This window comes from Lepidochelys kempii, chromosome 23 (assembly GCF_965140285.1).
Source record: "Lepidochelys kempii isolate rLepKem1 chromosome 23, rLepKem1.hap1, whole genome shotgun sequence".
Classification (NCBI taxonomy): domain Eukaryota; kingdom Metazoa; phylum Chordata; order Testudines; family Cheloniidae; genus Lepidochelys; species Lepidochelys kempii.
This window is the reverse complement of record NC_136402.1, coordinates 15,427,387-15,455,088: the sequence shown is the minus strand read 5'-3', so window position 1 is coordinate 15,455,088 and position 27,702 is coordinate 15,427,387. Positions and strand designations below refer to the sequence as shown.

At 57.3% G+C, this 27,702-nt stretch overlaps 2 protein-coding genes across 3 annotated transcripts; both read right to left on the bottom strand.

Annotated features, from left to right (window-relative positions):
* Positions 1-1,127: 1,127 nt before the first annotated feature.
* On the bottom strand, positions 1,128-12,235 carry CACNG6 (calcium voltage-gated channel auxiliary subunit gamma 6). 2 transcript variants are annotated; one of them, XM_073322147.2, is made up of 5 exons: positions 12,033-12,235; positions 10,428-10,728; positions 2,610-2,684; positions 2,192-2,329; positions 1,128-1,572 (listed from the first exon to the last, which is right to left on the bottom strand). In XM_073322147.2, exons 2-5 carry the CDS (start codon positions 10,711-10,713, stop codon positions 1,340-1,342), a joined length of 732 nt encoding a protein of 243 aa, XP_073178248.1. In that variant the 5' UTR covers positions 10,714-10,728; positions 12,033-12,235; the 3' UTR covers positions 1,128-1,339. The 2 variants fall into 2 exon arrangements, with proteins under 2 accessions (XP_073178248.1, XP_073178247.1); XM_073322146.2 differs by lacking the exon at positions 12,033-12,235 and having other exon boundaries at positions 10,428-10,757.
* Positions 12,236-12,954: 719 nt separating this feature from the next.
* CACNG8 (calcium voltage-gated channel auxiliary subunit gamma 8) lies at positions 12,955-26,972 on the bottom strand. Its single transcript, XM_073322114.2, has 4 exons — positions 26,736-26,972; positions 26,391-26,474; positions 18,363-18,503; positions 12,955-17,103 (listed from the first exon to the last, which is right to left on the bottom strand). Exons 1-4 carry the CDS (start codon positions 26,887-26,889, stop codon positions 16,496-16,498), a joined length of 987 nt encoding a protein of 328 aa, XP_073178215.1. The 5' UTR covers positions 26,890-26,972; the 3' UTR covers positions 12,955-16,495.
* Positions 26,973-27,702: the final 730 nt, after the last annotated feature.

Here is a 27,702-nt window from a genome sequence, read left to right as displayed (position 1 = left end):
CACCCCAGCCAACCAGTCCCTGCCCTGGGGCTGGATGGGAGTCGGTGCCCCCTAGAGGGGAGACGCCCGGTGCCCCATTCCCCATCCCCCTGAGCCAGCCAGTCCCTGCCCTGCGCCTCTCACGCCTTCCCTTCCCCAGTGAATCGCTATCCGTTCACGCTCACTTTTGCCCCGACCATGCCCGTGGGCCACCTGCAGCATCAGGCAGCAGCCCGGGTCGAACGCCAAGGCTGGGTGAGCGGCTCACGCTGCCCGACTGACTCTGGGGGGCTGGGGAGACAGCTGCTGCCAGTGGCCACGTCGGGGGGCTGCTCCTAAACACGCCCACCCAGCTCACCGTGGGGACATCGAGGGGGCCCCATGCAGAGCCCACGGGGCCTGGTGGAGATCTGAAACCGGGGCTCCTTTGTCAATTTCACCGCCCCCCGCCCTTCCCACCTAGTGAAACTGAGGGAGGTTTTCTGGATTTTCAGTCCAGAAAACAGAGTCAATGGTTCTTGGGCAACATTCGCACCAAGAGCCGTGAAATTCTTAATTCTTAACACGGTCTGAATTCTGAGCTCGGTTTACACTGGGTAAATCTGGACTCTGCATTGACACCCCAGGAAGCTAAAATCAGAACTCGGCCCTGTCCCCATTGCAGTCGGGGTAACTCTAGATTGACCCCAGGAGCTGAGATCAGAACCCGGCCCTGTCTCCATTACAATTGGGAGTGACTCCGGACTGACGCCAGGAGCTGAGATCAGAACTGGGCCCTGCCCCCATTGCAGTGAGGGGGTAACTCCAGATTGACCCAAGGGCTGAGATCAGAACCCTGCCCTGTCTCCATTACAATTGGGAGTGACTCTGAATGGAGGAGGCCAGGAGCTCAGATCAGAACCTGGCCATGCCCCCATTGCAATTGGGGGTGACTCCAGATTGACCCCAGGGGGCTGAGATCAGAACTCAGCCCCTCTCCCATTGCAACTGGGATTGACTCCGGATTGACCCGGGGGGGGGGGGCACTGAGACCAGAAAGACACCCCCTCCAGCTACAAATAGCCATTTATAAAATCCAGGATTAAATACAGACCCGCTGAGGTTATTAATTTGATCCCTCCCTCCCTCCCCACCCCCACCCCCTCCTTCGCCTGCCGCCCTCTTTCCTACCGTCCTGCGTTCTGGCCCCTTCCAGTGCAAGGGGGAAGTCCCCAGAGGTTCATCGGTAGGTGCGGGGGGGCTGATCCAAGGCAGGGCGCCCCCCAGGTGGGGCAGGAAGCACTCGTTTGTCTGTGACCCCCCCACACACCCCGAGACTCCGGCCCACGCCCCCGCCCGCCGCCCCCCCAGCTCCCGGCCGTCAGGCGCTGCGGGTGGCGGTGGTCTGGACGCAGCAGTGGCCGGGCTCCCTGGCCAGGCCGGGCAGGGAGAGGAGAAGGAAGCAGCCGCCGCCGAAGATCAGCACGGCGCCGGCGGCCACGGCGCAGGCCACGGACCACGAGTACTCGTACTCCAGGGGCACGCTCCGGTCGCTGCTGATGAGCCGCCGCACCGAGTGGCGGAAAACCTCCAGGCTGACCAGCACCAGGATCCCTGCCGGGAGAGGGGGAGAGTGGGAGCGGGGCGGGGGGCGCTGGGCGGCGGGGCGGGGGCTCGGGGGCTCGGGGGGGCGCTGGGCGGCGGGGAGCGGGGCGGGGGCTCAGTGGGGGCGCTGGGCGGCGGGGAGCGGGGCGGGGGTCTCCGTGGGGGGCACTGCGCGGCGGGGAGCGGGCCGGGGGGCTCCGAGGGGGGCGCTGGGCTGCGGGGAGCAGGGCGGGGGTCTCCGTGGGGGGCACTGCGCGGCGGGGAGCGGGCCGGGGGGCTCCGAGGGGGGCGCTGGGCTGCCGGAAGGGGTGTGAGGGCTCGGGGGGGGGCGCTGGTCTGCCGGGCTGGGGCTCGGGGGGGCGGTGGGGAGCGGAGCGGGGGCTCCCCGGAGGGCGCTGGGCGGCGGGGAGCGGGGCGGGGGCTCAGCGGGGGGGCGCTGGGCGGGGCGGGGGGCTCAGCGGGGGGGCGCTGGGCTGCGGGAAGGGGTTTGGGGGCTTAGCGGGGGGCGCTGGGCTGCCGGAAGGGGGGGTGGGGGCTCCGCAGGGGCCTCTGGGCGGCGGGGAGCGGGGCGAGGGCTCCGCGGGGGGGCGCTGGGGGCCCCACAGGGGGCGGGGGAGGCGGTACCTACCGGAGATCATGAAGAAGCAGGAGGCGGGTTTGAGCAGGAACTCCACCCCTTTGCTCAGCGCCATGGTGATGCACAGCGAGCCCATCACCATCAGGGTGATGCTCAGAAGAGAGATCACGGCCGCCGTGATGTTCAGTTCTGGGGAGCGGGGAGACAGAGACTTACCCCAATCTGGGAGGAAAAGCCCCGCTGCCAGCCTCCAGTACAGCCCAAGAGACATTGGCTTGATGGGCCCGTGGGTGTGATCTGGGGTAGGGAGGAGGCGGGACACCAGGGTAGATGGGCCCGTGGGTGTGATCTAGGGTAGGGAGGAGGCGGGACACCAGGGTAGATGGGCCCGTGGGTGTGATCTAGGGTAGGGAGGAGGCCGGACACCAGGGTAGATGGGCCCGTGGGTGTGATCCAGGGGGGTCCTGACCTTTTTTTGTCGTTCTCTGGAAGATGTGGGCGTTCTCCCCCGTGCTGAAGAACTTGAAGTAGGAGCAGTTGGCTTCTGGGAAGGGGGAAAGGAACGACTTGAGTGACGGGGGAGAAAGAGGAGATGTGTAAACAGGGCTGGGGGCAGGGCCGAGAAGGGGACGGGGAATCAAGATGAGTGAATGCTCTGGGCAGTTGGGATGAGTTTGTGGAGAAGGGGTCAGGTGGGGAGAATTAGTAACCCTCTGCTATCCCAGCCCTGGGCTCCCTGCACCCTCAGATCTCCAGTGCCCCTCAATCCTGACCCTCAGCCCCCTGCTATCCCAGCCCTGCGCTCCCTGCACCCCCAGATCTCCAGTGCCCCTCAATCCTGACCCTCAGCCCCCTGCTATCCCAGCCCTGGGCTCCCCCTACACACACCCAATTCCCACAAACCTTCCTGCATGAACCTTCCACGCTAAACTCACCCATCCCACCAAACCTGCCCCCCACACTCACCCCAGCCCCCGAATCTTCACTCACCCCAGCCCCCAAATTCACCCCCACTAGAAATCTAACTAAGGAATTTCACCCTCTGCACCTGAGTGTCCCGATGCATTCCCCAAAGGGCTGGGAAATTGGGGAAAGGAGGGAGATTTATTAACACTCCCCAGGTTTCGTCACAGATGGGAATTAGCTTGAGATAGATAGATTAGATTAGATTAGATAGATGCAAGGGGGTGGGATGGAGGGGTACAAGGGTAAGGATGTGTGGGTGGATGGTAGGGGGTGAATGGATGACATGACAAAGTGGGATTTTTTTGTAATATTTTATGACCCCTATCTGGAGGGTGTGTGGAGATGGATGGATGAAGGGGGTGTGTATGGGATGGACGGATGGGTGGATGGATGAATGCAGGGGTGTGTATGGGATGGATGAATGCAGGGGTGTGTATGGAATGGATGGGTGGATGCAGGCGTGTGTATGGGATGGATGGATGGATGGATGGATGGATGGATGAAGGGGGGCGTATGGGATGGATGGGTGGGTGGATGGATCAAGGGGGGCGTATGGGATGGGTGGGTGGGTGGATGCAGGGGTGTGTATGGGATGGATGGATCAAGGGGGGTGTATGGGATGGATGGGTGGGTGGAGGGATGTGTATGGGATGGATGGATGGATGAAGGGGTGTGTATGCGATGGATGGATGAAGGGGGGTGTATGGGATGGATGGATGGATGCAGGAGTGTGTATGGGATGGATGGGTGGGTGGATGAAGGGGGGAGTATGGGATGGATGGGTAGGTGGATGGATGGATGCAGGGGTGTGTATGGGATGGATGGATCAAGGGGGGTGTATGGGATGGATGGGTGGGTGGAGGGGTGTGTGGGGTTGTAGGAGCAGATTTTTGATAGCCCAGTAACAGGTTTAAACCACTTCCAGTGGCTGGAATTCCAGTTGTTCTGCTTATTACTGAAAGCCGCTAAAAGGAGGTGTTTCTGAAACCTTAGCACAGGTAATGGAGCAGGACGGGAGGGTGAAGTGAGTGACCTCATGGAGTAAACATGACCCTCTGCCCTCCTGGCTTGAGTTGTTGTTCCGAAGCATGTGGTTTTGCAAGCTGGAAGTCTGGCAATAGTTAACTATGACTCTACAGCTGGTTAACCGATGGAAAGTTGCCCACCAGACAGGCTGGAAATCTCCACCCTTAACTTAGCTTCTGCTGGGCAGGTTTGTTAATGAGCAAGCTACCTAATACTAACAAGTTGGATATAAAAAGGGGAGGAAATCTGAGCTCTGTGGACATTTGAACACCTGAACACCTCTCAAGTTCCCCTGGAGACCACCAGCTGGCCACTGGACATCTACAGTTATCCAGTCGAGACCGTCTCAAGACCCTGGGTAAATATGAATCTGGGATTTTGGCGGGTGTTTTACTAACCTGTTGCGGACGTGTGTAAGAGGTTAAGACTAAGTAATGTGTAGCTTTAAGTGAAAGCACTCTTGTGTTGTCCTGTTTGTGCCAGCCATCGATCGTCGGACGGCCGTGTCTCCCCTGCTTTATTTCTGACACCACCTCGCACAGAGTAAAGGTACCAAGAACTTTGGGTTGAAAGAACCCCAGGTAACAGGGTGGGTGAGTGGGTGGGTGGGTGGGTGAGTGTGTGTGGGGATAGATGGAGGGATGGATGGATGGATGGGTTTGATGGGTGGGTGGGGGTGGATGGATGGACAGAGGGGTATGCATGGGGCTATATGGAGTCTGTATGGGATGTACAGGGTTGTTCAGGGATGGATGGATGGAGGAATGTGTGGGGATGGACAGGTGGGGGTGGGTGGATGGATGGATGTGGGGTAGATGGATGGAGGGATGTGGGGTGGATAGAGGGAAGGGGGGATGGATGAGCGGGGTGGGGTGGATGGAGGGAGGAAGGGATGGGGGTAAGTGGATGCGGGGTGGATGGATGGATGGAGGAAGGGAGGGTTGGGGTGGGGTGGATGGAGGGAGGGAGGGGTGCGGAGGGCTGGGGTGGGTGGATGTGGGGGTGGGGTGGATGGATGGAGGAAGGGAGGGTTGGGGGTGGGATGGATGGATGGGAGGGGGTAGGGTGGAGGGAGGGAGGGAAGGATGGGGTATGGGGTGGGTGGAGGGAGGGAGGGGTGTGGAGGGACGGAGGTATAAGATTTTCAGAACACAGTCCCCCCCCTCCAGCAGCAGCTCTGCCCCACCCGCACCCACCCCTGCTTTGTCCCCTGCCAGCTCCCGGTGCCATAACTGCTTTGTGCCCCTAGCCCCATGGCCCTGCCCCTCTCTCCACCCCAAGCCCTGCTACGGGAGAGCTGAAGGAAATGGACCAGAGCAGCTATCGCACTTTAAACATGCACCTGACCTGATCCGGAAACACATCCAAATGGCGACAACCCCGAGATACCTCCAGGGGTTGTGGAATGGGGCCTCTAGGGGGCGCCAGCTCCCATCCGGCTCCAGGGCAGGGACTGGCTGGCTCAGGGGGTGGGGAATGGGGCACGGGGCCATTCCCCTCTAGGGGGCGCCAGCTCCCATCCGGCTTCCAGAGAGAAGGCTTTGGTTTCTTTGACCATGGGATGGTGTTCCATGAAGGAGGAGTGCTGGGTAGAGACGGGCTCCATCTTACGAAGAGAGGGAAGAGCATCTTTGCCAGCAGGCTGGCTAACCTAGTGAGGAGGGCTTTAAATTAGGTTCACCGGGGGAAGGAGACCAAAGCCCTGAGGTAAGTGGGAAAGCGGGATACCGGGAGGAAGCACAGGCAGGAATGTCTGTGAGGGGAGGGCTCCTGCCTCATACTGGCAATGAGGGGCGATCAACAGGTTATCTCAAGTGCTTATATACAAATGCACAAAGCCTTGGAAACAAGCAGGGAGAACTGGAGGTCCTGGTGATGTCAAGGAACTATGACGTGATCGGAATAACAGAGACTTGGTGGGATAACTCATATGACTGGAGTACTGTCATGGATGGTTATAAACTGTTCAGGAAGGACAGGCAGGGCAGAAAAGGTGGGGGAGTAGCACTGTATGTAAGGGAGCAGTATGACTGCTCAGAGCTCCAGTACGAAACTGCAGAAAAACCTGAGTGTCTCTGGATTAAGTTTAGAAGTGTGTGCAACAAGAGTGATGTAGTGGTGGGAGTCTGCTATAGACCACCGGACCAGGGGGATGAGGTGGATGAGGCTTTCTTCCGGCAGCTCACGGAAGCTACTAGATCGCATGCCCTGATTCTCATGGGTGACTTTAATTTTCCTGATATCTGCTGGGAGAGCAATACAGCGGTGCATAGACAATCCAGGAAGTTTTTGGAAAGCGTAGGGGACAATTTCCTGGCGCAAGTGCTAGAGGAGCCAACTAGGGGGGGTGCTTTTCTTGACCTGCTGCTCACAAACCGGGTAGAATTAGTGGGGGAAGCAAAAGTGGATGGGAATCTGGGAGGCAGTGACCATGAGTTGGTTGAGTTCAGGATCCTGACGCAGGGAACAAAGGTAAGCAGCAGGATACGGACCCTGGACTTCAGGAAAGCAGACTTCGACTCCCTCAGGGAACGGATGGCCAGGATCCCCTGGGGGACTAACTTGAAGGGGAAAGGAGTCCAGGAGAGCTGGCTGTATTTCAAGGAATCCCTGTTGAGGTTACAGGGACAAACCATCCCGATGAGTCGAAAGAATAGTAAATATGGCAGGCGACCAACTTGGCTTAATGGTGAAATCCTAGCGGATCTTAAACATAAAAAAGAAGCTTACAAGAAGTGGAAGGTTGGACATATGACCAGGGAAGAGTATAAAAATATTGCTCGGGCATGTAGGAATGTTATCAGGAGGGCCAAATCGCACCTGGAGCTGCAGCTAGCCAGAGATGTCAAGAGTAACAAGAAGGGTTTCTTCAGGTATGTTGGCAACAAGAAGAAAGCCAAGGAATGTGTGGGCCCCTTACTGAATGAGGGAGGCAACCTAGTGACAGAGGATGTGGAAAAAGCTAATGTACTCAATGCTTTTTTTGCCTCTGTTTTCACTAACAAGGTCAGCTCCCAGACTGCTGCGCTGGGCATCACAAAATGCGGAAGAGATGGCCAGCCCTCTGTGGAGATAGAGGCGGTTAGGGACTATTTAGAAAAGCTGGACGTGCACAAGTCCATGGGGCCGGACGAGTTGCATCCGAGAGTGCTGAAGGAATTGGCGGCTGTGATTGCAGAGCCACTGGCCATTATCTTTGAAAACTCGTGGCGAACCGGGGAAGTCCCGGATGACTGGAAAAAGGCTAATGTAGTGCCAATCTTTAAAAAAGGGAAGAAGGAAGATCCTGGGAACTACAGGCCAGTCAGCCTCACCTCAGTCCCTGGAAAAATCATGGAGCAGGTTCTCAAAGAATCAATCCTGAAGCACTTGCATGAGAGGAAAGTGATCAGGAACAGCCAGCATGGATTCACCAAGGGAAGGTCATGCCTGACTAATCTAATCGCCTTTTATGATGAGATTACTGGTTCTGTGGATGAAGGGAAAGCAGTGGATGTATTGTTTCTTGACTTTAGCAAAGCTTTTGACACGGTCTCCCATAGTATTCTTGTCAGCAAGTTAAGGAAGTATGGGCTGGATGAATGCACTATAAGGTGGGTAGAAAGCTGGCTAAATTGTCGGGCTCAACGGGTAGTGATCAATGGCTCCATGTCTAGTTGGCAGCCGGTATCAAGTGGAGTGCCCCAAGGGTCGGTCCTGGGGCCGGTTTTATTCAATATCTTCATAAATGATCTGGAGGATGGTGTGGATTGCACTCTCAGCAAATTTGCGGATGATACTAAACTGGGAGGAGTGGTAGATACGCTGGAGGGGAGGAATAGGATACAGAAGGACCTAGACCAATTGGAAGATTGGGCCAAAAGGAATCTGATGAGGTTCAATAAGGATAAGTGCAGGGTCCTGCACTTAGGACGGAAGAACCCAATGCACAGCTACAGACTAGGGACCGAATGGCTAGGCAGCAGTTCTGCAGAAAAGGACCTAGGGGTGACAGTGGACGAGAAGCTGGATATGAGTCAGCAGTGTGCCCTTGTTGCCAAGAAGGCCAATGGCATTTTGGGATGTATAAGTAGGGGCATAGCGAGCAGATCGAGGGATGTGATCGTTCCCCTCTATTCGACATTGGTGAGGCCTCATCTGGAGTACTGTGTCCAGTTTTGGGCCCCACACTTCAAGAAGGATGTGGATAAATTGGAGAGAGTCCAGCGAAGGGCAACAAAAATGATTAGGGGACTGGAACACATGAGTTATGAGGAGAGGCTGAGGGAGCTGGGATTGTTTAGCCTGCAGAAGAGAAGAATGAGGGGGGATTTGATAGCTGCTTTCAACTACCTGAAAGGGGGTTCCAAAGAGGATGGCTCTAGACTGTTCTCAATGGTAGCAGATGACAGAACGAGGAGTAATGGTCTCAAGTTGCAGTGGGGGAGGTTTAGATTGGATATTAGGAAAAACTTTTTCACTATGAGGGTGGTGAAACACTGGAATGCGTTACCTAGGGAGGTGGTAGAATCTCCTTCCTTAGAGGTTTTTAAGGTCAGGCTTGACAAAGCCCTGGCTGGGATGATTTAACTGGGAATTGGTCCTGCTTTGAGCAGGGGGTTGGACTAGATGACCTTCTGGGGTCCCTTCCAACCCTGATATTCTATGATTCTATGATTCTATGATTCCAGGGCAGGGACTGGCTGGCTCAGGGGGTGGGGAATGGGGCACGGGACCTGTCCCCCTTAGGCAGTTGGCCATCATTTCACTGGATTCAATGAGCACGGATGCCCAGCTGGGTGAATGTTTCCTGGTTGGGATGGTAGCAGACCACGGCACAGAACTGCTCCCCGGTGCTCTAGGTCTCCAGTTTCACTCTTCCCAGCCAAGAGGCGCTTTAACTGGCCCCAGTCCCTTCTCCGGACGGCGCTCCACCCCCGCCCTCCCCCAGACTGGAATTCAGCTGATGCTGTCGGTCGCTGCTGCTGCAGCGTCAGAAATAAGCGCAGAGACAGAACCCAAAACACTCCTGGAGACGCCCGAATTCGTTCAACCCAGAGCCAGGGAGAGAACCCAGGCGTCCTGGCTCCCAGCCCCCCCTGCTCTAACCACTAGGCCCCACTCCCCTCCCAGAGCTGGGGAGAGAACCCAGGAGTCCTGGCTCCCAGCCCCCTTGCACAGACCCAAGTGGGATCAGAACCCGTGTGGGTAGCGTGAGAGGGTGAGGGCATCTGGTTATTTATGAAACTCCAGCTGCGAAACATTATCAGACTCAAGGGGAGGTGGACTGGGGTGAAGGCAGAAAAGGGAGTGAGTGGGGGTGGGGGGAAGAAGATAGATAGATAGAGAGGGTGAATGGGGATAGATAGATAGATTAGATAGAGGGGGTGGATGGGGATAGATAGATAGATAGACTGGGGGTGGATAGGGAAAGCTAGGTGTTTATGGGGTGGGTGAGGTGGATGGGGATAGATAGATGATAGATAGATTAGATAGATAGGGCGTGTGGGGATAGATAGATAGATAGATAGACGGGGGGATGGATAGGGAACGCTAGGTGTTTATGGGGTGGGTGAGGTGGATGGAGATAGATAGATGATAGATAGATTAGATAGATAGGGCGTGTGGGGATAGATAGATAGAGGGGGTGAATGGGGATAGATAGATAGATTAGATAGAGGGGGTGTGTGGGGATAGAGGGGGTGAATGGGGATAGATAGATTAGATAGATAGATTGGGGGTGGATAGGGAAAGCTAGGTGTTTATGGGGGTGGGTGAGGTGGATGGGGATAGATAGATGATAGATAGATTAGATAGGGCGTGTGGGGATAGATAGATAGATAGAGGGGGTGAATGGGGATAGATAGATTAGATAGATAGATGGGGTGAATGGGGATAGATAGATAGATAGATAGATAGACGGGGGGATGGATAGGGAACGCTAGGTGTTTATGGGGTGGGTGAGGTGGATGGGGATAGATAGATGATAGATAGATTAGATAGGGCGTGTGGGGATAGATAGATAGATTAGATAGAGGGGGTGTGTGGGGATAGATAGATAGATAGATAGATAGATAGATTAGATAGATAGAGAGGGTGAATGGGGATAGGTAGATAGATAGACGGGGGGATGGATAGGGAAAGCTCGGTGTTTAGGGGTGGGTGAGGTGGATGGGGATAGATAGGTGTTTAGGGGTGGGTGGAGGGAGGGGGTGAATGGGGGATGGAGAGGGAGGGAGGGAGGAAGGAGGGAGGGAGGGAAGAAAGGAAGCAGAGTGCGAAGGAAGAGGAGGGGGACGGGCCAGGCTCTCCTCACCTCCGGGCAGCTCCGCGGGGCCGCAGGTCGCCCTCTCCGCCTCCACGTCCTCCACCCAGATCTTCTTGTAGCAGAACTTCCAGAGGCCGTAGTGGGCGGCCTCGCACATGGTGCTGTGGTTCTGCTTGTAGGTGTTGAGCTCCACCCAGAACTCGGTGCCCACGGCCAGCACGGTCAGCGTCACCCCCACGATGGCCACGAAGAAGGCCAGCTTGATCTTGCCCTCCTGGGCGTCGCTGAGGGCCGGGCGCCGCTTGCCGCCCACCCGGCCCCGCAAGCCAGCCATGCGCTGCTCCTCCTGCTGGAGGAAAAAATTGGGCCACATCATCCTTCCTGGGCCTTACCCCTCTGAGAACCCTAACCCTACCCCTGCCCCTGCCCCTGCCCCTGCCCGGCGCTTCTCCCCGCCGCCTCGCGCGGACGCTCTGTGCCCGCAGCCCCTTTAGGTCGGACGCCTGCTGCCAAGCCGGGCCCCTGGCTGGCTGAGCGAGAGGCCGCCCGGTAGCTCACACCCGCGGCCCCGGCTGTAAATACGCCCCGCACCTGTTAGAGGCCATCACCCGTCTCCAGGGTGACGGAGGCTATTTTTAAGGCGCTGGTTTAGGTGCGTGTGTTTTAAAGCAGCACACGCAGCCCGGGGACCTGCCCACGGGCCCGCCCACTGGCAGCCAGCCCCCCTTCCCCGTGCCCCCCTGGGAGCCCTCCCCCCGGCCAGCCCCCCCTGCCCCACGCCCCACAGCGCCCCCTGGGAGCCCCCCTCACAGCCAGCCCCCCTTCCCCACGCCCCGCAGTGCCCCCTGGGAGCCCCCCTCACAGCCAGCCCCCCTTCCCCACGCCCCGCAGTGCCCCCTGGGAGCCCTCCCCCCAGCCGGACCCCCTTCCCCATGCCCTGCAGCGCCCCCTGGGAGCTCCCCTCACAGCCAGCCCCCCTTCCCCACGCCCCGCAGTGCCCCCTGGGAGCCCTCCCCCCAGCCGGACCCCCTTCCCCATGCCCCACAGTGCCCCCTGGGAGCCCCCCTCACAGCCAGCCCCCCTTCCCCACGCCCCGCAGTGCCCCCTGGGAGCCCTCCCCCCAGCCGGACCCCCTTCCCCATGCCCCGCAGTGCCCCCCTGGGAGCCCCCCTCACAGCCAGCCCCCCTGCCCCATGCCCCACAGCGCCCCCTGGGCGCTTCCCTCACAGCCAACCCTCCTGCCCCGTGCCCCACAGAGACCCTGGGAGCTCCCCCCACAGCCAGTGCCCCGATCTGCTCTTCACAATGTCCCCAGGAGCTCCCCAGCACGCAGCCCTGCTCCCCACGGTGTCCCAGGAGCTCCCCCTACACAGCCAGCTCCCTGCCCCGTGCCCCACGGCACTCCAGGATGCAGGGCAGGAGTTAAACGGTGTCTCTGCCCAGCGCAGGGGCTGAGAGTTCAACCCAGGACAGGCGCCCCGGGACCAAACCAGGGGCTGCAGGGAGTGGGGTGGGGGCTCGTCAGGGGGTGCTCTCCTTTTGCAGTCAGTGCTGGCACCGGGGCTGTTGGGTGAGAGGTTCCCTGTACCCCTGTGCCCCACCCCAGAGGGGTCGCATCTCAGCGCTGGGCGAGGGGGTCCTTGTATAACCCACCTGTGTGCCTCACTCCAGAGGGGCCACTTCTCTGCCCTGGCTGAATGATTTGTTAAAGAATCAATTCTAAATATATCAGCTACCATTTCTGAAAGCCTCTTCTTTGAATGGACTTTCTCTATGTAGCTGGGCAGCTCCTGGCATGACAGGGCCCCGATCTCGGTGATTGTGTCTGGGCAGTGCCCGGCGTGACGGGGCCCCAATCTCGGTGACTCTGTGTCTGGGCAGTGCCTGGCACGACAGGGCCCCGATCTCGGTGACTGTGTCTGGGCAGTGCCCGGCATGACGGGGCCCCGATCTCGGTGACTGTGTCTGGGCAGTGCCCGGCCCGACGGGGCCCCGATCTCGGTGACTCTGTGTCTGGGCAGCGCCCGGCACGACAGGGCCCCAATCTCGGTGACTCTGTGTCTGGGCAGCGCCCGGCACGACAGGGCCCCAATCTCGGTGACTCTGTGTCTGGGCACCGCCCGGCCTGACGGGGCCCCGATCTCGGTGACTCTGTGTCTGGGCAGCGCCCGGCGTGATGGGGCCCCGATCTCAGTGGCTCTGGGTCTGGGCAGCGCCTGGCCTGACGGGGCTCGGTGACTCTGGGTCTGGGCAGCGCCCGGCACGACGGTACCCCAGTCTCGGTGACTCTGTGTCTGGGCAGTGCCCGGCCCAGCAGGGCCCTGATCTCGGCGATTCTGGATCTGGGCAGCACCCGGCGCGACAGGGCCCCGATCTCGGTGACTCTGGGTCTGGGCAGCGCCCGGCACGACAGGGCCCCAATCTCAGTGACTGTGTCTGGGCAGCGCCCGGCCCGACGGGGCCCCAATCTCGGAGACTCTTTGTCCGGTCAGTGCCCCGATCTTGGGCAACACTAAATGATACAAGCAATAGGACTAACCTCTGGGGTCTAGACCAATGAAATAAGCGCCATCCCTGTATTTTCCATAGTACTTTATTTTTAAAGAGCGACTCCAGTAAAAATCCATGCATTTGGGCTGAGTTTTTTCGTTGTAGCTTTTCACATTGAACTGGCTTGTTGTATTCTTCCTTTATATCACCAGGACCACAACAACTGGGTTGGGGGTTGGTTTTGTTGTTTGTTTGGGGAGGAGGGTGGAGTATGTTCTTTGTTTTTTTTTATATATATATATATATTTGTTTTTTCCTTTTGTACGAAACGCACGTTAGACAGGTGACTCCCACTGGCTGACATAACTGCTTCATGGTTTTCTTTTTTTGTCACTTTTCTGTAACTTTTTTAACTTTTTTTTTTTTTTGGTCCTTTTTTTTTCTTCTCATAAAAGTTTTCAAGTTCTTTTTGTTTTCGTTTTTTCCGTCTGGATGGCACAAAAACCGGAAAAGCAAAATCGATCCCTCTCTTCCCCTCCCCCACATAAATCCTCCCCCCCTAATCTCCGTGAAATGAACAACTGAAACCGGGGAGGAGGGCCCGGGGGGGGGGAAGAGAGAGAGAGAGAAATAAATAAATAAATAAATAGATAGATAACTAACCCCGAGCTAAAACCACTCAGAACAACAGCTTGGGAGAGGATCGTCTGATAGTTCCTCCCCCGGGAAGGACTTCTGGGTAAGATCGCCCTGTTGGGAATAGGGGAGGATGCCACCCAAAGAGAAGGAGAGGTTAAACTGCCGGCTACGGGGGTATGAAAACTCCCACATCCTTTGTCCGAGCTTCCGTTCCGGCCGTCTGCAGCCTAATGCACTGATTGTAAGAGGTTGTCGTTTTGTTCTGTTTGTACAGCGCCTAGCGCTGTTCTTCTCCAGGAAGCCAGACTATAAGGACGGGCTTGGAATTGCCGAATCGCACACGAAGGCCCTTTGCCACTATCGCAATGGGGATAAAGCAGAGACCAAATCAATTTGGTCTCCGGGCAATGGAATTTCTCCCGCTCTCCTCTGTGCATCTCCTCCCCACCCCGAGGCTGCTAAAAAAAATCCCCCCACACACGCACACGACACATGCACACGGCGCAAAAACATGTCAATAAACCATAAAATCGCAACACAACCCAACATGGCCTCTCCCTGATGGCGCAAAATCCGGTATCAACAGAACCGATAAGAACCAAAACCTAAGAAAAGCTCAACACCGATTAGCTATAGATAGGTCTCTCTCTAGGTGTGGGGCTGGGGGACAAGGAGGTTTTCCGAAGAGGTTTCTAGTTTTTTGGCAAGGGGAGGCGGGGATTGGAAGACAATGGAAACAGGATGAATTCGCTGCAGAGGAAACAAACAGGAGTAGGAAATTAGTCTCAAGGGATCAGTGTGAGAAGGCGGCGTCTCTCAGATTGGGTGTGGGATTGCTTAAAAAACAGCTCCCCACCACCATCACCCCAGAGGTGGCTGCATCTTAGTGCTGGGTAAAGGACCCCTGGGTAAACAGCAGCCCCACATCAGAGGTGGCTGCATCTCAGTGCCGGGTAAAGGGGCCTTTTATAAACAGCGTCCCCATATCAGAAGTGGCTGCATCTCAGTGCTGGCTAAAGGAGCCTTTTATAAACAGCGGCCCGCACATCAGAGGTGGCTGCATCTATGCATTGGGAGAGGAGTCCCTGTATAAACAGCCCCCTCACTCCACCCCAGAGGCACCTGCATTTCAGCACTGGGCAAGGGGTCGCTGTATAAACAGCCCCCATGCCTCACCCCAGTGGCAGTCACATCTCAGTGCCAGGTTTCGAACCGCTGTTACTCCCACATGTGACACTCGTTTGGACAGGCTACTTGGTCCTGCTCGGCTGGGGCGCTGGGAAAATTTGGTCACCTTGGAAGGGTCCTGTGCTGGGGGTCAGTAGATATTCTGCAGTCGCTATCTCTTGGGAGGGCTCTTTCATATACAGACCATATTGCTCAGAGGGGAAGTCACTTTTGTGGCCCGTATTTATTTATTGACTGGGAAGGCTGGTTTATTATGTAGGCCATCACCCCCGGGGGGGCTGGGTATTGCCTGCCAACCTGTTTATGGTAGGGTCTCTATAACCGGACAAGGGCTGTTTAGTGTATGGACCATCGAGCCGAGCAGGGCTGTCTATTGTAGGTCCATATTGCAGTAGGAAATGGCTATTTTGTATCCCAATAGGGACCGTGTCATCTAGAGCAGGGCTACTCAAAGTGGTGGTCCGCGGACCGGTGCCGGTCTGCAATCCATCGGCTGCCGGTCTGCGAGCACATTGGAAAAAACAATTGCTGGTCCCCCCCATCAGATAGCTTGAGAAGCACTGATCTAGACTGATTAGGAGAATTGTCCGTATGGGCCCTGGGGGACAGGGAATGGCTACAGGGCAGGGGGACCCGAGCCATGCCCCCGATCTGCCCCCTAGAGGGAAAGGGAATAGCCACGGCCCAAACCCAGGTGGAGAATTTCCCCGACTCTGGGAGCTCCCGTTAAGAGCAGGGAAAGGGGGGAGGGAGGGGAGAGTAGATGGGGGGCAATAAAACAGAGACACCTCTCCTGCTGAAAATACCCAGCACACTGAGCTACCACCCCCCGCCAGCAGGGGGTGCTTAGGGGGGTAAAGCTTTGGCACTTGGATATGGCACGACTATGAGCCCTTGGTGGGTTGGGGAAGAAAGGAGAGGTGGTATCTCTAGGTCACTAGGGCCCCCCCCCCCCGCCTTTCCAATTTCCTCCCCTCCATGTACAAACTTGCCAGCTGTGAATTTGGCACTGGTAAATTACAAGCCTCCCCCATTCTAACACAGACACCCCCCATGATCCCCTGAGAGGGAGGGATACGACCTGGGGACGGGTGTAGGGCAAAGGTAGGTGACCCCCAGCACTGAGACATGGCAGCATCCTCTCTGCAGGGCCCCTGTTCTCAGGACGGTGCTTGAATCATTTCAACCAGCTCCTATTCTGATCCGGACTTTTCCCACATTCTCCTGTGACCCACATCCTGCCCCCCCCCCCGCGGATAGTGCCCTGCGTGTTGCGTCCCCCGAAGGCGGGAGCACAGCTGGGGAATTGGTTCCTGCTGGTGACGAAATGTAAAGGAAAAGAGGGTAATGATGGGGAAAGAAAGAAAGAAAGAAAGAAAGAAAGAAAGAAAGAAAGAAAGAAAGAAAGAAAGAAAGAAAGAAAATTAGCATTAGAATGGAAGAAAGAAATAATTAGTATTAAAATGAAAGAAAGAATACCAAATAATCTTACAAATAAAGGAAGAAATTAAAAGAGTAAAAATTGAAAGAAAAGAAAGAAAGAAAGAATTAGTATTAAAAAGAAAGAATAATAATCTTACAAAGAAAGAAATTAAAAGTTAAAATTAAAAAGAGAACGAATCACCAAACGAATCACCAAACGAATCACCAAACGAATGAACACAGGAGGGAAGGAACACAGGGTTAGAAAGACATGTTGCTAAGAATGCCCCTTCATTAGCCTCCCGCCCTCCCGCCCCGCCCTGCGCCGCGGCTCCCCCCGGCCCCGGCCCCTGCCGCCAGCCCCCCGCCGCCTGCCCCTACACGGGCGTGGTCTTCCGGTTGAGCGTGTTGGTGTTGGAGGAGGCGTCCTTGCCCAGGGTGCCGGTGGCACCGGCCGTGCCGGGCCCTGTCACCGTCACCGTCACGCCGGGGTCCTTGGGGAAGGTGTTGTGGAGCTGCAGGAAGGCCCCGCCGGCCCCCTCCCGCTCGGCCCCGTAGAGGCTGCTGACGTTGGCCTTGGAGGGGTCCCGCGAGAGGGTGTACATGGAGATGTCGGTGGAGGGGAAGCCCTTGAGGCCCACGGGCGAGGCGTCCCGCGACTGCGAGGGCTCGGTGGAACGGGAGCTGGAGCGGGAGCGGCGCCGGTAGCGGAAGCGGTAGCTGGGCAGGCGCAGGATGGCGCTGGAGGAGGACGAGGGGTTCTTCAGCAGCTCGGTGCGGCTCTTGCAGTGGGCCTCCCGGTTCTTCTCGATGTAGATGTTGACGGCCAGCACCCCGATCATCTCAGCCAGGATGAAGGACAGGCCCCCGAAGTAGAAGGACCAGCCGTAGGAGTAGTGGCTTTTCTTCTCGTCGTCCCGCTTGGTGCCCGGGTCCCCGGCGTTGGCCGAGATGTACACAATCACCCCGATGATGTTGCTGAGGCCTGGGGAGGGGCATTGGGGGGAGGGATGGGGCCCATGGATGGAGGAGAGGTGGGGACGGGGTGGATTCGGGGGAAGGGCGGAGGAGATGGGGCGGTGGATGGAGGAGGGGTGGGGATGGGGTGGATTCGGGGGAGGGGTGGAGGAGATGGGGCGGTGAATGGAGGAGGGGTGGGGACGGGGTGGGTTCGGGGGAAGGGCGGAGGAGATGGGGCGGTGGATGGAGGAGGGGTGGGGATGGGGTGGATTCGGGGGAGGGGTGGAGGAGATGGGGCGGTGAATGGAGGAGGGGTGGGGACGGGGTGGGTTCGGGGGAAGGGCGGAGGAGATGGGGCGGTGGATGGAGGAGGGGTGGGGACGGGGTGGATTCAGGGGAAGGGCGGAGGAGATGGGGCGGTGGATGGAGGAGGGGTGGGGATGGGGTGGATTCGGGGGAGGGGCGGAGGAGATGGGGCGGTGGATGGAGGAGGGGTGGGGACGGGGTGGGTTCGGGGGAGGGGCCGGGTGGGAATTGGGGCCATGGATGGTGGAGGGATGGGGATGGGGCAGATTTTGAGGGGATTGGGACAGATTGCGGGGAATGGGGGAAGGGAGAGAGGAGGGGGAGAAAGGTGGGGAGAGGGCAGAGGGGGGAGGTGAGTAGCCAGGGCAGGAAGGGGGGGGCAGGAGGGGGAGGGGGGAGGGCACAGAGAGCTATTAGGGAAGCAACCACGGAGCCCTTCCCCCACTCAGAAGCCCCCGCAGGGACCAGCTAGCCCCCTCGCCCCCCCACCCCACACCACCAAAGCCGGATCGTCCCCGTGTGTGGGGCAAGGGAAGCCTTCCCCGGACCCACAGCCCAGACGCCCAGCCTCCGCCACCCCCCCACAGATTGGGTCTGGATTTCTTTCTTCCTTTCTTCCCAGTCCCCGGGGAGTCTCAGACCAGGTTCAGCACCCCCCAATGGCTGGAGGAGACTGACTTATCCTAGACAAGGTGAGGGGAGGCGAAAACTCCCCTAAAGCTGGGCCCCCTCTGCACTGATTCTCCACCCCCCCTCAGCTGTGCCCATTGGCTCCTCCCACTCCTATGGCCCTGGGCAAGTCCCCTGACTTGGTGCCATTTGCGGGGGGGGGGGGGCGTATTCCAGGTTCCCAGTGGTTCCCCCCTCCCAGCCCAAGATGCCCCATGAACTGAGCCAGAGAGGGTGGGTGGGAAGCAAGCCCTGATTGGAAAAGCCCCGCCCCCTAAGCCCCGCCCCCGACAAGCCCCACCCACTCACCAGCAGCAACGAATAAGATCCCAGCGCCCAGGATGATGTTGCGCTTGGACTTGTAGACCCGGCTGGCGGCCACGCAGAACCCCCCCAGCAGCAGCAGGATGGCGCTGAGGATGGGGAAGATGCTGGAGGCACGGACCACACCTGGGGGCGGGAGGGGGGCAGAAGAGATGAGTCAAGCTGGGTGGCAGGAGGGATCCCCAAGCCTGGCCTATTGGCGAATGGGCAAGTGGCAGCGTTCTGGGACCAATCAGAGTTTCAGGTATTCTAGTATGCTGAGGCCAGTGGCCAATCAGAATCCAAGGACTTTCAGCCCTCTGAAGCCAACAGCTAATCAGAATCTGTGATTTTTTTGACACTCGGAGGTCAAGAGACAATTACAACACAGGGTAGGTCAACAGCCAATCAGAGTCTCCAGTTTTTTACTGCTTTGAGGTCAAGAACCAATCGGAGAACAGGATTGCTCAACGTTCTCAACCTACCAGCCAATCAGCAGGATTACTCAAAGATCTGAAAGGATCTGTGACGAAGCGGGACTGTTCTTAATGTTTCCTCTGAATATTCTGGGGGTGCCTCAGTTTCCACTATGCAGTTCTTAAGTATCTTAAGGTGGTGGGGTAAGGGTGTATGATCGTTGCAGAGCCCTAGAAGACAGGTGTGTGCAGGGGTCTGGACACAGAGAATGGCCGACACCCTGTTTCCTGGCAATTGATGGCCTGGGCCCTTCCCGCCTGCAAGGTGAGAGCTAAAGGGTTGGAGAACAAAGGAATCAGGTGGCCTCCTGGCCTGGGAAAGGCACAAAGCCCAGAGGAGGAGGGGCTGGAGGGGGAGGCAGTTTGGGGCTGGCTGGGGATGTGGAGTGAAGTGCAGATGGGGTTGTCTGGCTCACTGCTCCCCAAAATGGACCCAGCTGAGGGGTCCTGTTCTCTGCACCTACAAGCTCTGTGTTAGACCATGTTCCTGTCATCTAATAAACCTTCTGTTTTACTGGCTGGCTGAGAGTCCCGTCTGACTGCAGAGTTGGGGGGCAGGACCCTCTGGCTTCCCCAGGAGCCCCGCCTGGGCGGATTCGCTGTGGGAAGCGCACGGAGGGGCAGAGGAGGCTGAATGCTCCGAGGTCACACCCAGGAAGGTGGAAGCTGTGTGAGCTGTGTGTCCTGCAGACAGGCTGCTCACAGAAAGGAGACTTCCCCAGAGTCCTGACTGGCTTCGTGGGGAGCAGTTCCAGAGCATGGCCCAGGGACTCCGTGACAACTGGTGGCAGCGGTGGGATGTACTGCACCCCGCGGATGGCGCTTCCTGTAGTAAGTGACTGGGGAGCAGTAAAACGAAGGGGGATTGACGAGGACCAGGCGTGCTGAAGGCTCAGAGAGGAGCGGTTTCAGGGAGCGGTTAACCCCTGGGAGCGTGTGACCAGCGAGAAGGACTGTGCAGTAATGGGGTCCCCCTGGGGACTGCGGTGAGCAGTCTCAGGGACGGAGGAGCCTGCGGCTTGGCCCTGGGAGAGAGAAGGACTTTTGCAGTAACAGGGATCCCCTGGGGATTGCAGCGAGCAGTCCCAGGGGAGGAGGAGTCTGCCACTTGACCCTGGCAAAGAGGTGGTGACCTCGAGAAGGGTTGGCACACTAGGGGTTCTCCCTGGAGACCGTGGGGAGCTGAGAGCACACAGGCCTGTGAGTCCCCAACAACTTGGGAGGAGCGGAGTGATGGCCTGTCACCGTCTCCTTAAGAAGGACGTTGTAACCCTGTGCAAAAAGAGAGGGTTGAGCATTGGAAAGTTCACCAAAGCACAGTTAATCGTGCAGCTGGAGGAGGATGACCGCTCTAAGGAGCAGATTCCTGACCCCAAATGGGGCTATAGCAGGATCTGGGAGCAGCTGGAGTGGGAGCCAGGCATCCCCAAGTCTCCTGTCCCCGACCAGACGGGGGTCTTCATGATCGGGTTCCCCATCGGGGGATCGGAGACGGACGGGATTGGAGCTGAGTCCGAGAGAGCAAGAGGACTGTGAGAGACAGCAAGAGCCCGAGAAAGAGCTGCAGAAGCAGCAGCAGCATAAACTGGTGGTGGGGGAGCGGAGAGGCCTAGGGGACCTCCCCGGGGTGAGTGGGGACAGACCCCGGGGGGCCAGTTCCGCAGGGAACCTTGAGACTAAATTGCTGCCCCTGGTTAAGGAGGGGGGGATGTGGATGCCACCCCACTGCCTTTGAGCAGGCTGGAGATTTGAACCAGGGGGACCCTGCGGAAAAGCCCCGGTGTCTAGCTCCCTTGCTGGGTCCCAAGGCCACAGACTCCGTCAGCCAGATGGGTGGGGAGGTGGACAGGCTCCCACTCCTGACCCCAACCTATATGTCTCCTGGGGCCAGGCCCCTCGGACCTCCAGTGGGAGCGGAAGGTGATGGTCAATGGGGAGACATTTCTGGGGTGGCGAGACCATGGGACAGAGAGAACTGTTGTCAGGCCCCGGGTGGTGCAGCCTCAGATGTTGAGGGGCTGGGTGAGCTGGGTGAGGGTCCCAGGGACGAAGCCCCTCGCCCTGCCTATGGCCCAGATCCCTATGCAGACCCATGAGGGGTGGGGCTGGCTGGTTGTTGGGGTGCACCAGGATACCAGCTGTGAGACCCTGTTGTGGGGTGACTGTGTCTCTTTGGGACAGGATCCAGGCCATGCTCCGGTAACGGCCAAGGGTTTGAATTTGAATCCAGGGAACCAATCGGTGGAGAGGGAAATGGTCAGTGAAAATGCAGATGACCAGGCTGGCAGGCGGGAGGAGCGGCTAGGCTCAGGCTACCTGCCTGCCTGTAACCAGACCCCTGGGGCTGGGTGGGACAGAGAGATGCTCCCTGCCCCCTTGCACACCAGAAAGGGGGCTCAGGCTGGCTCTGATGCAGTGAGGAAAGCAGCGAGCTCGCTGCCTACCCCCACTGGGACAGCAAGGGCAGCGCTGAGCACAGTGGGAGCTGAGACCCCAGCTGAGTGGGGGGAGACACAGGCAGGGCAGGGGATCTGTGGGGAGTGGCAAGGTGCTGGGTAAGGAAAGTCTGGATGAGCCTAGGCAGCCTTGTGAGCTGATGGCTGTGTCTAGTCAGCAGGGTGGGAAGGCGAGGAGAGTGGAAGATGAGTGTCCCTGGACCGTACCTGTTAGCTGGGTGGAGAATTGGGACAGTGAAGGAAACGTGCCTGTGTCTGTCAGGGGTATTGACTTGCCTATGGAGGGAGCTACCCTGATCTCCAAGCAGTTGTCTGTGACCAGCCTTGTGTGCTGGGACAAGGGGAATGAGATCCCAAGCTCGGTGTCTGGTAAAGGAGAAAGTGTGTCCGGCTCTTCTTTGTCTGTGGAGCAGACAGAAGGGGCCTTTCAGCCTGTGATGGTTGATGGTCTTGCAGTTGTCTCAGAGTTGGTTCTGGATTCAGCTAAAGCCCAGGAAGGGAAGGGTCCTAAGTTTGTGTCTGCTCGGGAGAATGGCCCTGTAACTAGGTCGCATCCAGTTAGTGTCTATGTAAAACCCCAGAGGCCAGACAATTCTGGTGCTTGTATTTTGCCTGTTGCTAGTGTGTTGTTGGGAAAGGGTGGAGCAACTCTGTCTGATCAGGGTGAGATCCTAGCCAGGGCACAAGGAGAGCAGAAAAGTGATTTGATTGTGTTACCTACTGTAGCAAGAAGGAAAAGATTCCTGAACTTGTGTGTGGCAAAGGGAAGGAGAATGCTTCTGACCATTTATCTAGGAAGTCTGTAAGTTTGCCTGAAAGGGGATTGTGTAGGAATCCGCCGGATGGGCCAGAGGTAATTCTGGATGTAAGAGAGACCCAGAGAGAGTCTGTTGTTGCTCTGGAAAGTGTTCCTCTAGAGCAAGCCCTAGGTAAAGAGGGTAAGAGCAGAATTTCTGGGAGGGGTGAATTGTTGCATAGAAAAGCCCTAGGGAAAGGAATCCTCATGGTCTTTGCAAGCAGTTTACCGCAACTGAAGGGTGTGAAAGTGATTTAATCAAGACAGTTTCAGTTCCTAACAGCCAGAAATTTTCTGTTGTGAATGGATCCACTGACTTTCCTGTTGAAGGATCCAGTGTGGAGAGCTTTGAGAAGGTCTCAGATGGGGTGAAAGCTGTTAAGAAAGTTAAAGAGTCCTCTAACCAAGTGGCTGTGTTTGGCCAGCTTGTTGAAGAGACAAGGTTGTTGAGAGAGGAATGTCTCCATGCTAGTTCTGTAAGTGAACAGTATGTGGCCCAGGTCAAGATGGGGGCTCTTAACCAAGAGAGCCCGAATTGCAGCCCTCCAGACTGGAGCGCTGGGAGAAGACCTGATCCCAGTTTGACCCCCGGGGGTTTTGGGGTGGCCAAAGGGCACAGGCCGCATAAACCTTCCCATATGCGGCATGCGAGTGCTATCGACCACCCCGACCTAAGGGAGGGTGTGACACTGGAAGGGCATAAAACTGGAAGGGCCTGGTGTAACTCCCACCGAGAAATGGGAGAGATCCTGGGGCATCCATGGGAACGCTGGTGGGTTCAAACTTCCCCAGGTCACCGGCTACAGTGACCCCGCTTAGTTCAGTCTCGAAGGGGGGAGATGTGACGAAGCGGGACTGTTCTTAATGTTTCCTCTGAATAGTGTGGGGGTGCCTCAGTTTCCCCTATGCAGTTCTTAAGTATCTAGGGGGTGGGGTAAGGGTGTATGATCATTGCAGAGACTTAGAGGGCAGGTGTGTGCAGGGGTCTGGACACAGAGAATGGCTGACACCCTGTTTCCTGGCAACTGATGGCCTGGGCCCTTCCCCCCTGCAAGGTGAGAGCTAAAGGGTTGGAGAACAAAGGAATCAGGTGGCCTCCTGGCCCAGAAAGGGACAAAGCCCAGAGGAGGAGGGGCTGGAGGGGGAGGCAGTTTGGGGCTGGCTGGGGACATGGAGTGAAGTGCAGATGGGGTTGTCTGGCTCACTGCCCCCCAAAATGGACCCAGCTGAGGGGTCCTGTTCTCTGCACCCACAAGCTCTGTGTTAGACCATGTTCCTGTCGTCTAATAAACCTTCTGCTTTACTGGCTGGCTGAGAGTCACGTCTGACTGCGGAGTTGGGGGGCAGGACCCTCTGGCTTCCCCAAGACCCTGCCTGGGCGGACTCGCTGTGGAAAGCGCACGGAGGGGCAGAGGAGGCTGAATGCTCCGAGGTCAGACCCAGGAAGGTGGAGCCGGGTGAGCTGTGTGTCCTGCAGACAGGCTGCTCCCAGAGAGGAGACTTCCCCAGAGTCCTGCCTGGCTGCGTGGGGAGCAGATCCAGAGCATCGCCCGGGGACTCCGTGACAGGATCACACAGGTTACGGATTTCCCTATGCTCTGGTGTCACAGCCAATCAGCATTCAACTTCTGAGGCTGCCAGCCAATCAGCATTCAAGGTTTCCCATCATTCTCAGGCCAATTGGCAAGCAGAGTGACCCGGTGAGGCCAGCAGCCAACCAGAGCTGTGGATGTCCCAATGCTCTGACACTCCCAGCCAGTGAGAATCTGGGATTTCCCAGCATATTAATGTCACCAGCCAATCAGCATCTGGTGTCACTCAGCAGTCTGAAATGCACCAGTCAGTCAGCATCTGGGTCCATTTACATTTCTAAAGCTCTTAGCCATTGGGAGCCTGGGATTTCCCAGCCCGGGGAAGGACATTAAGGAAGCCAAAAGTCAGGAATGGCTGGTGTTAAAAATGCCTAAACCCCCTTAACTCTGCCCCCTTGGAAAAAACAGAGTCTCTAAGGACGCCACCTCTTGCTATTCCTTCAGCAGAGGGCTCATTTCGCTCAGCGTATGGGAGGGAGAAAGGGCTAGGGCGTACTGAATGGCCAGGTGTCTGCCCGAATGAAATAAAATAATACAGTATTTCTCTGTTGAATCAAATCACTTAAACATTGATTGTTCAAGACAGACAGATAGATATTGCTATCTGTCCCCACATGTACCCTTCTGTCCATCCATCCTCATACATACCTATCCATCCCCCCCACCCCTTCATCCATCCTGATATACACCTATCCATCCAGCCCCGCACCCCTTTATCCATCCATCCTCCTACACACACCCATCCATCCATCCATCCCTCAGCTCCTAGCAGACGGCTCTGCTCTATTCCCGACCAATGGGAGCTGCGGAGCCGGCGCTCAGGGTGGAGGCAGAGTGCGGAGCCAGACAGGGAGCCTGCCAGCCCCGCCAACACCCCCCCAACACCTGCAGCAGCAGGGGTCCTGGGCCATGCGCGACCGCCCACATCCCCCAGCACCCCCGGGCTGCTCCCCCCATCAGCAGCCGTGTTGGCCCCTGGCCACCCCGAGCACCCGCAGCGCCCCCCCGGGCTGTCCCCCTCCCAGCACCTGTGGTACCCCCGGCGAGGATTGGTGAAAATACTGGTTTGGAGGACTTTCATTTAAACTAATTGGTTAAGGTACAGCTAAACAGGACCCCAGTTTCACTGTATAAACTGGAGTCCAAAGGAAAGTTCAGAACGTAACTCCAGGACACAGCCCAAGATCAGGGCTGCCAGACCTCAACACCTGATCAGAATCTGGAGTCCCCGGCCGACCTGATCCTGACTGGCCACCAGGAAAAGTTTGTCTGCCTTATTGGGAGTGGTGATCACTGTATGCTTACCGTGTGCATTCTCTTTTGGTAACTGTTAGTAAATAGAAGTTAAGGATATTACTGTGTAAGACTCTTTCACTAGTAAAAGGCCCCGCAAACCTGGAGAAGATTAGGCCCTGAGCTCTAGGAACTGGGTAAGGATGGGAGTGCCTACATTAATTGGATTACCTCTTGAGTCCATGGAAGGGTAAAGGTGGGGTGGCATAGAGTGTGTGGTTTACACACTATCCATATACAGAGAGCCTTTGATAATAGCTCTTAGAGGCGTGAGCTTCCCCTATTCATGCTGAGTGGTCTGTTAACTCTGAAACCTAATGATGACCATCAAACCTTGAACCTGCCTCACTATTATCATTTATTTGTATCTTTAAGTAGCAACTAGAAGCTTTAACCGAAATTGGGGCTCAGCCGTGCCAGGGGCTGCAGTCACAGAGTGACTGAGACAGGTGGCCCATCATGCCACGCGCTGCCCAGAAACAGAATCGCTGAGCTCAGGGCTCTGTCATGCGGGGCACTGCCCAGACACAGAGTCACCAGGACTGGCACTCCATCATGCCCTGCACAAACCAAGGGACAGAACCTCACCCAAGCATCTTACAATCTATATGGACAGAAAGGAAGTATTCCTACCTCTACTTCGGAGCCCTTGACTTGGCACGTTTAATGGCTTCTTCACAGACTGGTTTTTTTCTTGTGCATGTGGAAACGGAATTTCCCAGGTTTTCCTTCTGAAATCCCCCCCGCCCCCGCCGCAATCCGAACCATCTGCTTCCACCACCAGGCAGGGAAAAGGAGACACAGCCCGAAAGCTAAGCCAGCTCCAGGTAGGCTGCTCCCGGCCACATCAAAATGGATTTGCACAGAGACGGGGAAAAGAACTAAAACTGGCCCAAGGGCAATTTCGCTGCCACGCTTCCACTCCGGCTCCCCAGCTGGTGTGGGTGCCAGTACCACGTTCAAAAAAAGACATCAAAGTTTGTGTCGTTTTGGGCTCTATCCTGGGCTATGCTGCCCACAGCCTCTGCACTTCCAAACTGCTTTAAGTCACAGCCTGGACCGGCAAACGAGGTTGGGCCGGGAGCACAGAGCGGGTCTGGGGTATTTAACCCTGAAAGGGGAACAATATGAGCATCTTTAAAAAAAGGGGGCTTGGAATGGGAAAGTTCAGGCAACCTTAGCTAGAGATGGGGACAAAGCCGGACTAGACTCCAATTCCTTTCCAAGTCAACTTCCCGCCTGTACTACAGCTGTCGGGAACCCCAAAACTGAGATGCCCCTGCATCCCCTCATGCATTTCAGCCCCCAGGAAGATGCCGCTCTGTGCGCTAAGCAGGCTTCCCGCTCTGGCACCTGAGCACGGCACAGGGCCATTGCGGGTCACGCCAGCAGTGCAGCTGGGGACCCCGATGGATACATACGCAGGAGATACTCGGCGCTGTCGTGGTCGTAATCTGTGTCCTCAGGGAAGTGGTTAATTTTCACACACACACCCCTCTTCAGGCCTGCAACGGAGATGGAGAAATCAGAATCTGGGGCCTGTCTCCCGCCCAGTACCCAGCTCAGACCAATGGGGATGCCAACGCTGCAAGCTTCCCCACAACAGTGCCCAGACGGGGCCACCGACGCTGCAAGCTTCCCCACAGCAGTGCCCAGATGGGGACGCCAATGCTGCGAGCTTCCCCACAGCAGTGCCCCAGTGGGGACATCGATGCTGCAAGCTTCCCCACAGCAGTGCCCAGCCTGGGATCCTCAAATGAAGGTACCTTCCAGGCAGCATATCCTCCAGAGGCCGGAGTGGGTGAGGCCCCCTGGGTCCTTCTTGTCCTTGTGGGGCATTTCCTCGCTGGAGATGTTGGTGGTGTTACAGATGAAGGCGCGGGCGTAGAGCCAGTAGTCGGTGCCAATGGCGATGGTCATGAGGCCGAAGGCTGCGAAGGCCCCGACGGTGGTGAGGAGGATCTGAACCCCCTTCTCACACCACACCACCCTCTCCTCATTCCAGCGCTTCAAGGACTCCAGCTTGACAGGGGGATGGGGTGGGGCCACCCACCCAACTTGACAACAGAGACTTCCTTGCACCCTCCTCCCTACTCACGGCTGGGGATCGACTCTGGAACCCAGGAGTCCTGGGTCCTAAAACTCCCTAACCACTAGACCCCAATAACCTCCCACAGCCCAGGATAGAACCCAGGAGCCCTGGCTTCCTGCTCTAATCACTAGACCCCACTCCCCTCCCAGAGCACAGATCTTCTTCTGTAAGCAGGTGTCTCCTTCCTCGGCTTCAGTCCCTGGTTCTTGGCTGGAGGCCGAGCGGGTCGAGGGGTCCTGGCGCCCGTACTGGCAGCCCCAGGGGCGATTCCATGGGTGACGCCAGCCCACCTGGCACCCGGCCTCCCCTCAGCGTGGGGTGCGGTGTCAGCCGACCTGGGGGTGGGAGAGAAATGGAGAAGGGGGGAGGTCAGCGGGGGATTGGCAAGGAGACAATCTGACACCCATCACCCCCCACACCCCTCTGACACCCAGCACCCCCTGCATACCCTTCTGATACCCAGCACCCGCACAACCCTGATACCCAGCACACCCCATGTACCACTCTGACATCCAGCATCCCCCCGCATACTCCTCTGACACTCAGCACCGCCCCACACCCCTCTGACACGCAGCACCCCCCACACCCCTGACACCCAGCACCCTCCACATACTCCTCTGACACCCAGCACCCCCCATGTA